Here is a 17,500-nt window from a genome sequence, read left to right on the forward strand (position 1 = left end):
TTTGGAGTATAGGCAAGAGATCTTCAGAGGCCGAATTCCAGAGAGAGGGGTGTGCCTCAATACTTTGGAATCCATATCATAAACTATATATTGAATATTTCTATTCTGAAGTGACTGTTGGGGATTTTTTTATATGTTTTTCATTCAATCAAATGAGATGACGCTAAATTGAATTGGCAGGAAATGAATTGGAAGGGTGAGGGTGGGGTGGGCATGAAACTCTCCTTTGAGATTCAATCTCTGGACCCCAGAAGTAATAAAAAGAAGAAGAATGTAGTTGTTGGCAACTGGACTTTTTTGCAACTTGAAGATATTCATGTGTTTTCACTTCTTTTCCCTCTGTGACTTCTTCAGAGATGATTTGACGAGTTCAGATGCAAAACCCCCTAACTCCATTTCTGAAGACCTGCACTTCTATATTTTTAGACAACGCCGTGGTTGGTTTGGTTTACATTCATGTACTTGATAATACATATAAATAGTTATATTACATAAATAAAATAAAAAACTATGCAATTTTGATAGCTTTGTATTAAATAAAAATGAATTAAGATTATTTTCTGAAAAGGCACTTAGGGGGTTTTGCATCTGAACTCTTCATTTCTCCCTGAAGAGTGGGTTTGTTAGACCAGTCCCTCCTCATCACGCAAACACTCTTAAAGCGACGGCAGTAATTGACTTTTGTAGGGAGGAGCTGGCGACAGAAGAAACAAATATGTTTTAGGCGACAAGAGGCGATGTGTGTGACTTGAGCGACAGTTTGAAGTTCAGCTTCAGTGAATATTATGCTAATGAGCGGTGATGCGGTTTGGTGATAGTTGTCGCAGCCAATTGGAATGTCGGACCCATGGGGACTATACAGGAAGTAGGGTGTTGTGTGTGCCTGGTTCAGTTCAGAGCCATACAGAGGGGAGAGTTACGCGATTGGAGGACCAGGAATTAAATTGCAGCCCTGCCTTTCAACGAGATAAGGTCGTGCCTAAAGCGGCTGTCTTCCCATAGACTCAACATAGAACCACCACATGTAAACTATCAACTGTCTCGGTGGTGATAATCACAACAGTTTTACCATCTGTGATGTTTATCTGAAGTTATTACTACGAACAGCAAGTCTTGTCATATTCCCTGCATTGCATCGCATTGCATTTGCTGTGTGCTACGCCCACTACTAGGCACTAACATTCGCAAGAGCTGAGCAGTACTGAGAAGCTAAAACAGCTAATTTTGCTAATGAGGAAGTCGGCCCTAGGACACAGCGGAGATCGCCTGACTCTCCCCTCTGTATGGCTCTGGTGATAGTTGTCGCAGCCAATTGGAATGTCTGAATGTTTGCATTCTGCTTTTTACGGTCATACTCTGTACCTTTTATTGCTTGTGTTGCTCTTGCTTTGAAGTAGGGGTGGGCGATATGGCAAAAATGTCATGTCATATGATTTTTTTTTACATAAAGTCTCATCCCAATTTTTTATCACAATCTTCCTTCGAAAAAAAAAAAACAGGCCTTTTATATACTTGCAATTTGTATTTAGAAATGAATTCAACGTAAACACACTGATGACACTCTTATGAAGTGCACAATTGAAATACAATTATGTAAAGCATAAAAGTGAAGACAACAACACTAAGTAAGTAGACATCACTCTGATACTGATAGTAAACATCCTCATTGCAAGACGATCTATAGGATTTCTCCACTTGGGCAGATTCAACACGATCTTGTACTCGATTTCACGATTCACAATTTAATATTGTCATATCGTCCACCCATGGCCGTAGCCAGCCATGTGAAGTAGGCGAGGTCCATGATGCGCGCGCAGAGCGCGCGCCCAAACTTTATTATTAATATAAAATATAAATTAAAAATGTATTCATAAAATAAATAAATATAGGCTACAGAGGCCTATATATAGGGCCCTCCTCTATGAATGTATTGGCCTAATGTGAAATACTAAATATGTAGACATGTATAATAATAAATATGTTGTAGTTTTCAGCCAACTCAGCCTATTCCCTTTGAATGGCTATGCTTTGGTATCATGCCTCTTATTATAAACAGCATCCTCCCAGTCAGTAAAGCCCTTTGTAAGGAAACTAAAGCTTGACCCTGAAGTTGCACAATAAGCTACATCCTCAGATGGCAAGTTGCTCAGCCATTCATATTTTTCTCCCAATGAAATTACACTTCAGCTGTTTTCCTCCAAAGATACAGGGATAGCTATCTCTGTAGTGCAAACCACCTATTTTGGAGTAAACTTTTTTCTTCCTAGAGTCGCATCAAACGTTTTGTTTTTATTTAGTTGTTATAGTTCTTCACAAGCGCAGAAGACAAAAGTCTATCAACGAGAAAGAAAAGTAGCCTATCCTCCGCGCTTCTGAGCCATCTGATGCGTCACGGCTATGCAGACACAGTAGTCACGGGAGCCTCTTCAGGTGTGGATATTTTACTGCGATTGACTCTGACGAAGACGTGGCAACGTCGATAGTCTTGGCACTTGTCCAAATTAACAGGAAAATATCCACACCTGAAGATGTTCCTGTGACCTCCTCTATCAGTGTTTATCACATGCTTTCCAATTTACAATCAATTACCTTTCACGGATATCCTGCTTTTACCTTTATGCAGCAGCTGATGCAGCAGCCGGCCTTCTTAAAATAATGACCCAAATGGCTTTTTAAGACACCATAGCCTACTTGTTACGCATGAGCTTTATGTAGGCTATACAACGGTTGGCTTTCTGTTAGCGGAGATCTCACCAAGCGTGGGCTTTCTGATAGCGGATATCTCAGCAAGCGCGTGCTTAATGGGCGCGTTCGTGACGGCACATTACTGCGCAGGCTGCACACGCACACTTTGCCATTTCAATGCATTTTTCCAACCAGAAAGCATGGTAATTTTGCTTTGCGCAATGCTCTGTCACGAACGCGACCAAACACTTGCGATGTCGGCTGAGTTGCGTTCTCTCCCACGAGTCGCACCACTTGCGATATTAATCAATCTTGTTTACTCTCAAAAACAGAACACAAAGGCAAAACTAGAACACATAGCACATGGATGTTAACCACAGTTTGCAAAGGACGCTTCACAAAGGTTTATAGATGTTTTTGTGTGTTTCAGTTGGTCATATTTGCCGTTAAAATAATAATAAAAACCTCTCACGATAGGCGAGGTCCAGACCTCGCTAGCCTCAAATGTAACTACGGCTGTGCGTCCACCCCTACTTTGAAGGCAGTCCAGCGAATCTTTGTAGCTGTTGTTACCTCTGGCGTGTATGCCATGACAGAGGTCAGATATCAATGTGTGTATTGGCCCAAGGTGTGGTTGGTCGTCGAGGTGACCCCACATTTAAAAAAGTAAGTTATGCCCCGCGCTCCTGTTCTTTACTACCTCTGATGCGTCACGGGGGAAGGATTTAGGACTCTGTGATACCTACCTGTACTGTGGTCCCACATTCCTCAGAAGTCTCCAGTTATAGTGGGCTTCATAGAAGACATGTTGTGGCGTTTAGATTATGCGGCTCCGTACTGTATTCGCTGCGGATGCACTGTCCTCAAATCAAAACAATGGGAAACGACTGTACAGACGGAACAATTTGAGTCTGTCAGGCCCTAGCTACAGATTTATTTCAGAATCTGATACGGCACCGTGTACTGTAAGGAGATTCTCATCATGCCCACCCAGGGCCGGATTAACGCACAGGCTGCCTAGGGGCCCCTGATCAATCAACAGTGAAAAAATTGCAGAACTGTGACAAGATGTAATATTGCAACAATTCATCTGTCATGTTGAGAACAGTTGGTAGACATGTTATCCTATTCCTAGCTTGTATTTATGACACCTTCTATGTAAATATGTCACGAAAATTGCCTTCTGTGGGGGGCCACAGCCACCTGTTGCCTAGGGACCCCAGGCCTTCTTAATCGGGCCCTGTGCTATAGGCTATAGGGACTCATTGGTAATGCTATAAGAGAGTGAGAGATGCAGAGATGGAATTTATGGCTCTTTGACGGGGTCCGGATCATAGGGGCTCGCTGGTTTCAAAGACCCGTTCAAAGAACTGGCTCTTTTGGCTCATTTTTAACTTATTTATTCAGTGTTTCGAATGTAATATTTTGACTCCACCTCTCGGTCATTTTCTCCAAACAACAACTGAGTACCTGATTTCTAATTTCTAAAAAACGTTTCTGCCACTCTTTGAGGCAGACAAAGACGAAAAAGTGGTCGAGTGGCTCCCCCAGCTGTGATCCGGTTCCCATCGTTCACTTCTGGGAGGCGTTCAAAAGAATCGTCTCGTTCGTGAACGTTACAACACTAATGCAGTGCAGTTCCAAGGTTAGGCTGCCCACTTGGTGTAGATGCGAAGGAGCCTAGAGGAAGAGCCGAGGTGAGATTTGATAAGCATTGCAATCACACGCTCTGGTCTGAAGGGTTATTCTTTGTTCGAGGCTGTAAGATAAGAAATCACTTTGTTAAGAACATTGCTTCTGTCAGTGAAGAAAGCCTCCTGCAAAAGTATCGAATCTAATAAAGGAAATCGAGTGAACACAGGGTTCCACAAAAGTACTCACCTGCTTGCGTCAAACCATCAGTTATTTTTTTATCCTTTTCTCTTTCTTTCTTCCTTTCTTTCTTCCTTTCTTTCTTCCTTTCTTTCTTTCTTTCTTTCTTTCTTTCTTTCTTTCTTTCTTTCTTTCTTTCTTTCTTTCTTTCTTTCTTTCTTTCTTTCTTTCTTTCTTTCTTTCTTTCTTTCTCTCCCTCTCACACACACACACACACACACACAGACACACACACACACATACGCACGCGCACGCACACACACACACACACACACACACACACACACACACACACACACACACACACACACACACACACACATACACTTTCAATTTTTTGTTCCCTCATCATGGATGTATTCCTTGAAAGGCAGGGCTAAACTACACCAAAGTGGAAGTCTTAGCTAGAGAGACTTCCGTCTAGAACTTTCTTTCCTGTTTCTTCACCGTCTTGTCTCCTCTACTTATTCTGCCCATTACTCTGTACAAGTCCTGTATGTGGTGGGGAGTGGGGCATAACCGAGGCCAGGGCCGCTGACAGCTTTGGCTGGGCCCAGGACAAAGTCATCTGAAAGGGCCCCTCAACCAATACTTTCAATGTAATGAGGGACCAATTCTCCATCTCCCCGGACCGGGACAACCGACCCCTTTGTCCCCCCTTGTCAGCCTCCCTAACCGAGGCTGCTGCTTGATGTTGTTTGTCTACAAATACCCATTCATTTCTGGAGATGCGCTGTGTGCTCGGCTCTAAAATGTACTTTAAAATATATTTCATTTTTTTCTCCACAGCTCAGGTCATTTATCATCCTCCCTGCTCATGTTTCGTTCGTAAGCTCTAATTTGTCACTGTTCAGTAACTTTCTCTTATCTCTTCTCTCTCCTCTCTTTTGTTCTCTTCTCTTCTCTTCTCTTCTCTTTTGTTCTCTTCTCTTCTCTTCTCTTCTCGTCTCGTCTCGTCTCTTCTCTTCTTGTCTCTTCTCCACTCTTTCCTTCTTGTCTCTTCTCTTCTCTTCTCTTCTCTTCTCTTCTCTTCTCTTCTCTTCTCTTCTCTTCTCTTCTCTTCTCTTCTCATCTCTTCCCTTCTTGTCTCTTCTCTTCTCCCCTCTTCTCCTCTATTTTCTCCTCTTCTCTTTTCTTCTCTTCTCTTCTCTTCTCTTCTCTTCTCTTCTCTTCTCTTCTCTTCTCTTCTCTTCTCTTCTCTTCTCTTCAGGTGCTGGTCCAGGGTGGGCGTATCCCTATGGTGTCTCTGGAGTGTGTGTCCTGCAAGGTTCAGTCCATCTATGAAGTCAGCCAGAGCTCCAAGGTCTACCTGAAAGGCACCTGCAGCAACTGCCAGGGCTCACCACGTGGGGTGAGTACTCACAAATCAAGACAGACACATTGTGCATCACATCACATTCATGCACACATTCAGTACACTACAAGTGTGTAGCAATGAAATGTTTTTACAGTACAGAATTTGTGTTTGTATGCATTAGTTACCATTGGGATTATGAATATCCACACGTGAGCAATCGTGGTGAAAAAAAGATATGCTAGGTCATGTTATTCAAAGAGTTTAGCTTTTAGCAACAGGAATTCTTTGAAAGATGTTCCGCGACTCATCCAAGTGATAAAAAGGGAGTTTCTCGTTTGTATTTTGTAATTTGTAGCTAGTTTGGGAGGTTCCATCAGTGACAGTGGAAAAGGTAGAGACGAATCAACCCTGTAGCAGAGATCTTATAGAGAGAGATGCGTCATTCTAGTTCTTTTCTGGTATCCATGTGGTGTCGGGTTCGGTTAGGGCACCTTCGGAGTCTTGAGGTTGAGAATAAATGGGTGTCCCCTTTACGCTGTAGATGGCGGTCTCGCACTTCTTGTGCAAACACCTCAAAAAGAGAAGAAGAAAGAGGGGACAACACCCCCTTAGGAGACCCAACTTGAGCATACTCTTTTGCATTGGGTGGTCAGGGTTTGAATCCTCTTTATTAATCCAACCCCTTTGCCTGTACTGTTCTGGAATCCATGTGACACCAGGTGAACGCCTCTTTAGCAGACCAGCAGAGTTTGAGAATAAATGGAGATCCTTTTGCACTGTAGCTGGCGGTAGTGCACATCTTACATGTAAACAAGCTGCCACTTAACCCCACAGAAAGAGTGGAAAAAGGAGGACAACGCCCCCTTAGGAGACCAAAATTGAGCACACACCTTTGCATTGGGTAGGCGACGTGGTTTGATATATCTTTCTGTACTAGAAAATCTTTGCTTTTCTTTTCTTACATATGAGAATGTTTAGTTTTTACAACCTATAAGCAAATTATCAGTCAATAACCGTGTGATTTGTGAATGATGCCAAGACATCAGTAGAACAAAAGTAGCCCTCATTATCCCTCGGCTAGCCCTCAGTATCCCTCGGGTAGCCCTTGGTAGCCCTTGGTAGCCCTCACACCCAGAAAGGTTGGGGAGTGGGCCCCTGCTTTAGAGGCTAGCAGCACTGAGATGCAAGAGGTCATTGGCTTGAGGCATCTCAGTCCTTTCCTGCGGCTACTAGTGTTGCAGTGTGTGTACTGTATGCTGAAACAGTGATACCGTATAGAGTACAGTCTATGTGCGCATGTGAATGCCATACACAATTTCCTCATGCGATAGGAGGAATTCCTACGCTGCATGAAAGGCCATGGCTTTGTTGTCATATTTTTTTCACATTACTTATTTGGATAAATTATTTAAGTTGCACATACTGTACAGATCGTATTGGGGTTTTTTTGTGAGTCAAAATGTATCTTTGGTTGCACAAGCTTTGCTGATCAGAGCAGGTGTTAAGCGTATATGTGTGTTTTTTTGTGAGCCATAATTCACAGAGCACAGAAAATTCCCAAGACCTCAGAACAATGGTTTATTTTTCATCTTTGAAAAATTTAGTTAGTTATTTAGTTGCCCCTTGAGATGTAGCATCTAGTTGTCGAGGGGGATCCTAAGGTTGAATTTAAAGTGAGCTGTATAGTGTGTTTAACTGCCTGATCCACTCCCCATCCCAATCCCCCTCTGCCCTTACACAGAGTTCAAAGTCATAAAGTCTTACTTAACCACTGAGAGAAACTGGGGTGACATCACTGCTGGGAGTTCCGCATCCCCCCCCCCTCTCCCTACCTCAAACTTTATTTTTGTGTGAGTGAGGGGAATGATGTCACTGCTGAGGAGTGGAAGCTGGGGGAGAGGGGAGGCATGTATTCTGTTAGGCATATCTTTTGGCAACTTCTATCTTTTAAATGGAATTTCATCTATTTCAATCTCCATAGTTTTTTGTGAAAACTGTGTTCCTTTATAACGGATGTCTGTCCACCACTTTGTGAGCTCAAATATGTTGAAATGTGCTACAGAAAACCTGACGTGACTTGACTAGGCGTGGAGGGTGATGATGTCATCTGACTCAGTAGTGTGTGGGCTATTCCGCTTGGACCAAGCTGTCAGCTGCAGAACTGGATTTGCCATCTGGCATAGTGGGCATTTCCCGGTGGGCCCCACACCCTTGTGGGCCCCTATTTTTTTCTGTTTCTTTTTTACATTTCTGAAAATAGGGGCCCACAAGGGTGCTGGGCCCACCGGTGAGTTAGTTCTGTGCCGCTGATTATGAGGGGGGCCCCTTTAAGCCAAAAGTGCCCAGGCCCTATTTCTGCCCCAGTCCAAGCCTGCAGTCAGCTGCAGAGCCACCCACTGCCTCGTTTCTTGATAGATGGAGAGAGGGTTCCTCTTTGTTAAGATGCATTCCAGTGCCGAACGAGGTTATGTAATTTCTTTAAATGGATAGTCAGTCAGCCCTTGCACAGATGGGCCAGCCAGCGGGTTCGTTCACTCATTTCTAAACAAAGACTCGACTACATCATAATAACATTGCTATGACATTGCCAGGAGCCATATGTAACAGATTCATTCTTGGTCATTACAGTTTTGGTGACAGTAGGTTAAAGAAAGTAAAGAAAAATGTAAGCGTAAGACTAAGATATTGTAGTTAAAGTGGGATCTCAGATGACCATATTACCTGGTTAACACTAGGATCTACTTTAAGGAGAAATCCGGTGCTTATGTTGTGTTAACACGTGATGCTAACTTTTGCCACACACCTCGTCTCCAAAGGTCCACTGCATTCCGAAGTCTGAGCGCTAGTCAGAATTCCACGAGCTGGTTGAAATTTGGCTTCTGCTGTGATGGCCCGGCACCGAATTAGCCATCGTAATAAATCTGTACTTTCCATCCATTTGCGGGCCTCAAAGTTGCTCAATACTTCATTCTGCAGAGTCGCGGGGTTGTTGACATGTAAAACGAGGCATAGAGAACTTTGCTAGTGCACAGTTAGTTTACACACAGGGCCGTTTGTAGAGACTGCGTCACAACACGGCTACAGCTTGCACCACAGAAGGTCTAGCCACCCCGCTACCCTCGCTCCAACTACTCCCACCCCAACTCCCCTTGATAATGTATCTGCGGTTGTCGATCTGTCGGTTATCATTCATTCTTTTCTCTGTTCTGTATTCCTGGTGGGCTGGATGTTCTTTGCCGCCACAGGCATCGTGTGCCTGGACATGACAGGCCAGGAAGGTCTCTTAACAGAGCCCTACGGCCAAAACACAAATTGTCGCATAATTATTATAGTCGTGAATTGTTGCATCTGAAGTGTTCAATGATGAAGTCTATGAAGTCACCACTCATGAACATTAGATTGGACAGATTGTATTGTATCGGCGTCAGTATAGTTTACTCAGTCTGATGCAGATCAACTGATCAAATGCTTACAGAATAGACCCATGATTATAAATGGCCTTGGCACAGACGTGTCTGGATGTCTTGCCTTCCAACAAAAGTGATCATGAAGTAATACATGAGTGTTTCTATGTCCCCTAGGTGGGGTGGGGTGGGGGAGTCGTACAATGTGGTTCTAGGTACATTATACACAGTCCCTCCAGTTTTTCGCGATTCAGCGATCGCGTGGATTCATGCAAATTCAATGATATTCCGCATAATTTCGCGATGCCACGTAATTCCTGTAAAGCCGCATTTTTCCCGCAAAATTTCAACATTCTGTGGAGTTTATTGATTTATATTTTCGTCAAAAAAAAATAAAAATGTGACTACAATACCACCGGAGACGAAAACCAATAGGAAGCATTTTTGTTAATATGTCACTGAAACATTGAAAAAGAGTTGCCTGATATTTCGGAAGTCGCGACCCTCATCTCAGCTGCTCCGCGTCTCTCCTCCCCTCCCTCACACATAGCCTACACGCAGGCGTCGGTGCTGCTCACCCGTGACCTTTTTTAACAGCAGTAGCCTACTTTTCAGTGCAATCCTGGCTGGAAAAAGTATTGTAGCCCATTTATCCATGACGAAGAAGTGTATGCAGTCATGAAATAGTGGCGGTGCTGTCGCACAGTAGCAAACATCTTACGTTACATTTTTGCAACTTCTCCACTCTCCCTACCTGTCGCTTTCATGAGCATGCTACCCGACGGTCGTTGTCTGATCTTTTTTCAATGTTCGCCAATGTTTGTATGTTAAGGGTCTATGTCTAGGATACCGAGATAGGAAGTGAACGGCCCTTCCACGCTTTCACTGTGTTATTGCAATAAAGTCTTGCGAATCCATGCAACCATGCACACAACCATGTCAACGAGAGCGTGTATGCCATCACAACTTTGCATCAAGCAAATAATATGCAACAGCTTGCAATACGAGCATGAGAGAGAGAGAGAGAGAGAGAGAGAGAGAGAGAGAGAGAGACGCGTCTTCCAACAGGTGACATTGTAACGCTTGCATACAGCCTGGCTACTGTACCCCGCGACGCTCTTCATCAGCCTACTGGTAGGCTATACCCACAAGTATTTTTTCATAACGCGCAGTCCCGTTTTCCCCCGAAGTCGTTCTAAAATATCGACAGAGATTTATGAGTGTCGCGGCCTTGATTTTTTTTACACATTGGACGCACTGGCTTATAAGACGCTCTGGCAATTTTTGACAATAGGCCTATTTTATTATTCTATTAGGCTAGGGCCTATATAGTAGGCCTAAGTGTGTTTCTGAATCTCTCTCTCTTCTGTCTTAAGCCTGCTTCTTAGACTGATTGTGGTTTTCAGTTACCAAAAAAACCCAGAAATGGGTGCAAAATCTTTGCAAAAAATGAGAAAATGCCGCAAAATCTTTGCAAAAAATGAGAAAATGCCGCCACAAAATCAGACATTTTGACCGCAAAAATCACAAAATCCCAGTGCAAAATCCTGGAGGGACTGTATACAGTATGCATTTCAGATGACTTTGTCCTTGGGCGTCAAAACGCCCTAAGCGTGTGTCTGTGTGTGCATGTGTGTGTGTGTGTGTATATGTGTGTGTGTGTATGTGTGTATGTGTGTGACTGTGCATCATGTCCATGTCTGTCCTTCCCTCTCCCCTGTAGCGTTGGAGCAATGAGACTCGAGCACTGAAACTCCAGGCCGCAGGGCAACAACGGGTGCATATTCTATTCTATATATATTTTGATATATTTGTGTGTGTGTGTGTGTGTTTGCGTGTGTTGTGTGTGTGCATGCTCTCCCATGTCTTCCCATCCGCAGCGCTGGACGGCGCGTACCCAGAGCAACGAGACGCTGGTGCTGGACTCGAGCACCACGACCACGGGGGCGGAGGACATGCGCCTGGTGCTGCGGCAGGGGATCCTGCGGGACGGCGAGTCCTACGTCTTCAGCCTGCACGTGGCCGACGAGGCCATGGAGCGCGAGGGCGTGGCCTCCATGGAGCTGCGGGCCAACATGCCGCCCTCGGGCGGGGCCTGCTCGCTCTGGGCCGACGGGCCCGGGCCGCACGTCCGCACGCTGCTGGACAAGGTCTACTTCAACTGCTCAGGTCAGGACGGGGAAGGGCAGGGCTGGATTAATGCACAGGCTAGATATGGCTGTAGCCTAGGGGCCCCCACCTACCAGGGGGCCCCTGATTGGCCAAAAGTGGAAAATTGAAGAATTGTGACAAGAAAAAGCATCTATCGTGTTGAGTACAATACAGACATGTTATCCTTAATTCCTAGCTCGTAATAATGACACTGTCTATGAATTGGTCGCGAAAGTTGCCTTCCAGGGGCTCCCACAGAAACCTGTAGCCTAGGGGCCCCAGGCCATCTTAATCCGGCCCTGCGTCAAGGTAGTTGGAGTATGTAAAACCCCTTTATTTGACATTGTGGCAGCCGTCTGTCCTCCATCAGGGCATGGTTCAATGGTGGGCTCTACATCCCCCCAGGGGAAGTTGGGTAGCCCTAGGTGGGCGGTGGATACATCTGAGAGAGCGCGGTGCCATTGGGGGACATTAGTTGCCATTGGGGGACATTAGTCCATTTTAATACTAAGGGGGGCGTTGGAAGGCTTATGATGAGGTCAAGGGGGTGTTAGGACGCTAATGATGAGGGGGCGTTTATTCAAAAAAAAAAGTTGAGAACCATTGGTCTAGTGGTTATTATTGCAGGGTCTATTGCATTTCTTATTTTCATTCTGATGATGCTGGACAAGGTCTTTGACATAGTGGTTAGGAAGCAAACCAGCGTAGAGCCAGCTGATCCTAAGACAAGTTACCTGTGTTGTACCTGTGTTGTAAGGAAACAGTGGTTCTTTGTTTGAGCCCTCTGTTTGTGTGTGTGTTTTGAACTGCTCACCTCATCTACCCAGGGCCGTAACGAGACATTTTCAAATACCGAGGTCAAATACTATGTGCTGTACTGCATACTGTACATTTAGAATGCTTCAAAATCTTTGCTTCAAAGTTTGTTTTCATTAATCACTGTCTTAAAATTAAATGGGAGTGGCGTAAACAGACTTAATTTATCATTGTTGATCATAGATCGATTTCCATCATAGATATATTTTACATTTCTGAAGAAAATACCGAGGACATGACCTCTGTGTCCTCAATGGTAGTTAGTAGTTAGTCATCTACCCATTCTGTCTGGCAGGATATGCCGACTCGGACGAGTCCCCGTCGCCGCTGCTGTACAGCCTGCTGGTGATGCGCTGCTCGCACTCCTACTGCGAGGACTTCTGCGTCTACAAGGGCACCAGCCCCGAGCACTCGGCCTTCCTGCCGCCGGGATTCACCTCCGCCCACCATCGCGTCTCCGCCACCGTCACCGTGGAGGACCACCAGGGGGCGTCCATCGTGGCCCTCAACAAGTGAGAAGAGGCAGATGCCAGCTATTTACATTACATTGCATTACATTACATCACATTACATTTCACCAGCCATTTAAATTACATTGCATTACATTACATTACATTACATTACACCAGCATTTTACATTACATTTCATTACATTGCATTACATTACACCAGCATTTTACATTGCATTGCATTGCACCAGCAATTTATGTTGAGTCACATTTCATTACATGAGCATTGCATTGCATTGCACCAGCAATTTATGTTGAGTCACATTTCAGTATACGGGTCAGTGACGTTACAGCAGTATCACATGTCAGGGCAGCGACAGCCAGTGCCACTACTGTATGGATTTTTTTGTTTGTTTAATTTTAGTGGACTACATATCTAAGAAGCATATTTATTGCCGCATAATAATCACCAATTCCTGATTTATTTATGGATAAGGTATGCCGTTACTCCACCAGACGTCTGAGCCCAAAAAGACGTCTTTCACCTATACATTAAGAAAAACTCAGTGATATACACATAACATTACATTATACAGTAGTATTTAGCAAACCATCATGACCCTCAATAAGTGAGAGACTGGCACCAGCCATCTATGTTGAATCACATTACAGTATTCATGAAAAGAAAGCTAAACACTTTAGCCCGCTAAGACACAGCAACAGCGTTGACTCGTAGTGCATTACTAAAGGCCCTGTGTGATGGCATAGTCTAGTGTAGTACTATGGTGGTTTACTTTTCAATTACAGCGTTCCAGTGTTGTAACGGCATGCATTAAGGGGCTACAGGCTACCACCAGGCTACCACCTCACCCTTAGCAAGAGAGAGATTGACAGCAGCGTCACTTCAGATGTCAAAAAATCCAATTTGGAAGTTGGAGCTCACAGAGCAACACTATACGTCGCCTAGCCGCTCTAGACCGCCATCTATTAAAGTCGAGTGCAGCACAAGTGTCAACAGCAGAAGTGTCAAAGTTCTTGCAGCTCTTGACAAGAGAGAGATTCCAACGTGCCCTTCCATTACATTTAGCTGACACTTTTACAAAAGGTGTGACCTACAAAAGAGATATCATGACATTTTGACAGCATTAACAGACCACTTCAAGTGCCATCCTTCCACTTGAGACCCTGTTCCGTTAATGGTCTGCTTTGTGCGGTACGGACAATGCGTCACTATCTGGGTCTGAAATGCTTGGATGACTGCACAGGCTGCGCCCTCCTAGAGAAGCAATACCTTCAGTGATGCTTCTAGTCAGGCCAGAAGCAATACAAATATCGTTTCTGAGCTCCTGAAAAATCGGGAGCTCCTCCCACTTTGTCGGGAAACAAACAACCAGTATCAAACCAAGGGAGGCGGTTCAACCATGACGTTTCGGAAATGTCAATTGTTATGAAAGTCATGATAATCAGGCTAGTACAATGCAGGCTTGTACGAAATTCCGGATAGAAAGAATTTCAATTCAAAGTAATGCCATAATACGAACACTAGGTGGTGGTGTTCTATGTACTTTCAATGGGTAGTGTAGATTAAATTCAAAGAAATTCAAGGTAATGGCACCACCTAGTGTTCGTATAATGGCATTATTTTGAATTGAAATTCTTTACATTCGGATTTTCGTACAAGCCTGGTACAATGCAGCCTGTGGAGGAGCCCTGTGCAATTCAAGCCTCATAGTCATGAGAGTTTTGATGTTTGGGTTATGCAGAGAAAGAACCAGGCAGAGAGTACAAAAATATCCAACCGTGTGCACTACCTTCTCTCTGCTTAGGAGGTAAATGTAGGTACTAGTATTGACCTACAGTTTTTGACAGCTTGGGCTATGTGGATCTCTTTCTCTTTCTCTTTCTCTTTCTCTTTCTCTTTCTCTTTCTCTTTCTCTTTCTCTCTTCCTCTCTTTCTCTCATTCTCTCTCTGTGGTGTATATATATCTATGTATAGTTACTATTGACATATAGTCTCTGACAGTTGGAGTGTTTGGATCTCTCTCTCTCTACCTCTCTGTCCCCAGCATCGAGGTGTTGTATTATTGAAACATAGTTTGACAGTCTCTCTCTCTCTCTTTCTCTCTCCCTCCCCACCTCTCGTTCTCTCGCTGTCTCTACCCCCTCCCCCTCTCTCGTTCTCTCTCTCTCTCCCGTTCCCTCTCTCTCCTTCCCTCTCTCCCTCTCTCCCTTCCTCCCCCCCTCCTCCCCCTCTCTCTCCCCACCTCTCTCTCATTCTCTCTCTCCCTCTCTCCCTTCCTCCCCCCCTCCTCCCCCTCTCTCTCCCCACCTCTCTCTCCTTCCCTCTCTCCCTCTCTCCCTTCCTCCCCCCCTCCTCCCCCTCTCTCTCCCCACCTCTCTCTCATTCTCTCTCTCCCCACCTCTCTCATTCTCTCTCTCCTTCCCTCTCTCCCTCTCTCCCTTCCTCCCCCCTCCCCCCCCTCTCTCATTCTCTTTCTCTCTCCCGTTCCCTTTCTCTCCTTCCCTCTCTCCCTCTCTCCCTTCCTCCCCCCCTTCCTCTCCCAACCTACCCCCCCCCCCGGCCCCCAGTACCATGGAGGTGGTGTTGCCTGAGGCTCCGGCGGGCTACAGCAGCCTTGCCCACTGGCTGTACGACCTGACGGGCTCCACCCTGAGGGATCTGCTCAAGCAGGGGGACTCGCAGCGCGTACGGGAGCTCTCGCTGGCCCTCATCACCGTGCTGAACGAGGTACTGTATGGATGACATGTCACACATCCCGTATTGCTACCGAGTAAATGTTGAAGTGTTGATTCAACTCCTTTCAGAGCACATATCCATCAGGCTGTTGAACTCCAAACCACCATAGGAAGGAATCTTTCACTCATCATAGTTCCCCTTTTCTCCAAACTGCCTTTTTTAAATGCAGCTTTAAAAACTTTTTAAAATATGTTTTTGTTCCTTACTTCTACCTTTTCCTTTTTACTTTTTACCATTTTTTTGGGACTCTAGGGAAGCTTTTCATTGTATATTTCATATAAATATCTTGTATCTTGTAGCTTGTATATATGGTCTCACTCGATTTTAGTGTTCAATTTTAACTCTTTCAGCGTTTAATTAACAATGTGAAGCCATATATGCCTTAAAATAGTGTTAAATACATCCAAGATTTGAATTGAACACTAAGCCAAGTGGGACCATGCTTAGTGGGATATGCTCAGAACAAATTGTACTGTGTACGGATTACAATTAGAGTCGAGACTAATTAAACAAATCCGGAGATTTTTTTCTTGTCGTGTATTGTCCGTTGCCACCGATGTGATCTGAGCATACTGTCACCAATGTAATCTGAGCATACTTTTTTCCATATTTTTTTTCATGGCCTTCTTTCACTTGTACACTTTCTTATACTGATGTTCAGGTCCGTGTTGCCTTTGTATAATCTGATGAAGATAAGGGAAAAGTCAGCTTCAAACCAGTATCTTCTTTGCTCCCGCTTTAAATATATATATTTATTTTTTATTTTTTTTACGTAACGTTTCGGGTGAGCACCCTTCTTCAGACGTTTGCAGACCTTTATATAATCTGGAAATCAATTCCATTCAGTCCTTATACAAAAGGCCAGATATCATTTTATTTTCATTTTGCATTGTTCACTCGCTGCAAATATTTATTCTTTTAAAAAATATATCTTCTTTCCAGATCTTCTTTCATTTTCACATGGCTTTTCTATCTGTCTATATTTATTAATTGTTATTTATTTCATGTTATACGTATCCGTTTTTTTCTTTTTGTTCATCGTTTGCGGTCCGTGTACTTTTTCGTTCATTCATTATTCTATTTTAGAATGAAAAATGAAAATCAAAAAAGTGTGATATTGCTTGTTTTGTTTAAAGCAATGCAAGCATAAATGGCTGTATTTGGTTTTCAGCACGTGTTGCCTCATACCAAAATAGTATTTATAGCATTTAACAACATTTTGATCGATTTCCAATTAGCAATATTTGATTATTCATTTATTGAAATTAATTTGACTGGTGCTTTTACCCGGAAGGATATATAGCCTACCGTCTGATTCGCACCAGTGAAGGGAGATACCTAGCGACGACCATGAGCATAAGCAAACACGTTTCAGACACAGCCAGGGTAAATGACAGAAAAGAAGAAGAATGGGGAAAAAACACATCCTTGGCATGTGCAGAGCAGGCGTAGTAGGCCTATGCGCGGCACGATATGGCCAGGCCAGCCTCAAGCGTGCAGAACGCCCGTCTTATTGAATGACGAGCAAAATTATGGACATAATTTGATCAATCTTAAGGTTACTTAAATCGATAGCCTTCATAGCTTATTGTAGGCTACATTTTCACACGTAGGATATACACCTCAGGGAACAAATAGGCTCCAAAGCAGTGGTGAATGCGACAGGCATGGTTAGGCTATTTTAAGATACCTTATGTCCTGCATTATTATTTTGCCACCATTTTCTTATTAGAAATCTTGCCGGTTAAACATATATCTCTGTGAACGTACGCCAAGAATAGCCTACAACAAAGTTTAGTGGGCATATTCTTTTGCTCTCAAGTTGGAAGCGCTGGAGCGCGAGTTTGGCGAGCTGACGGGCACGCTTTTGCCGAGCGCTTAAAAAAATACCACTGTTAATGTAGGCTATGCACGCTTAACACACGTTTCACTATGGTGTAATTGGGGCACTAGTGGCATCTGGGTGCTTCCAGTTTGACTACATCTACAGGCTAGAGATGAAAATGATGAAGGTTGCTGATCATCAGGGCTGCTAACGTTCCCGTCAATGTCCCCGTTGTCTGTGCCA

At 44.1% G+C, this 17,500-nt stretch overlaps 1 protein-coding gene across 1 annotated transcript in view; it reads left to right on the plus strand.

Moving 5' to 3' along the window:
* pkd1a (polycystic kidney disease 1a) overlaps positions 1-17,500 on the plus strand; it is a 224,946-nt gene that overhangs the window by 110,162 nt on the left and 97,284 nt on the right. The window contains exons 21-24 of the mRNA XM_063202618.1: positions 5,768-5,908; positions 11,139-11,427; positions 12,521-12,737; positions 15,264-15,423. Coding sequence (XP_063058688.1) covers positions 5,768-5,908; positions 11,139-11,427; positions 12,521-12,737; positions 15,264-15,423 — 807 coding nt within the window. The remainder of the gene's footprint in view (positions 1-5,767; positions 5,909-11,138; positions 11,428-12,520; positions 12,738-15,263; positions 15,424-17,500) is intronic.

The sequence above is a fragment of the Engraulis encrasicolus genome, chromosome 1 (genome assembly GCF_034702125.1).
Source record: "Engraulis encrasicolus isolate BLACKSEA-1 chromosome 1, IST_EnEncr_1.0, whole genome shotgun sequence".
Taxonomy (NCBI): domain Eukaryota; kingdom Metazoa; phylum Chordata; class Actinopteri; order Clupeiformes; family Engraulidae; genus Engraulis; species Engraulis encrasicolus.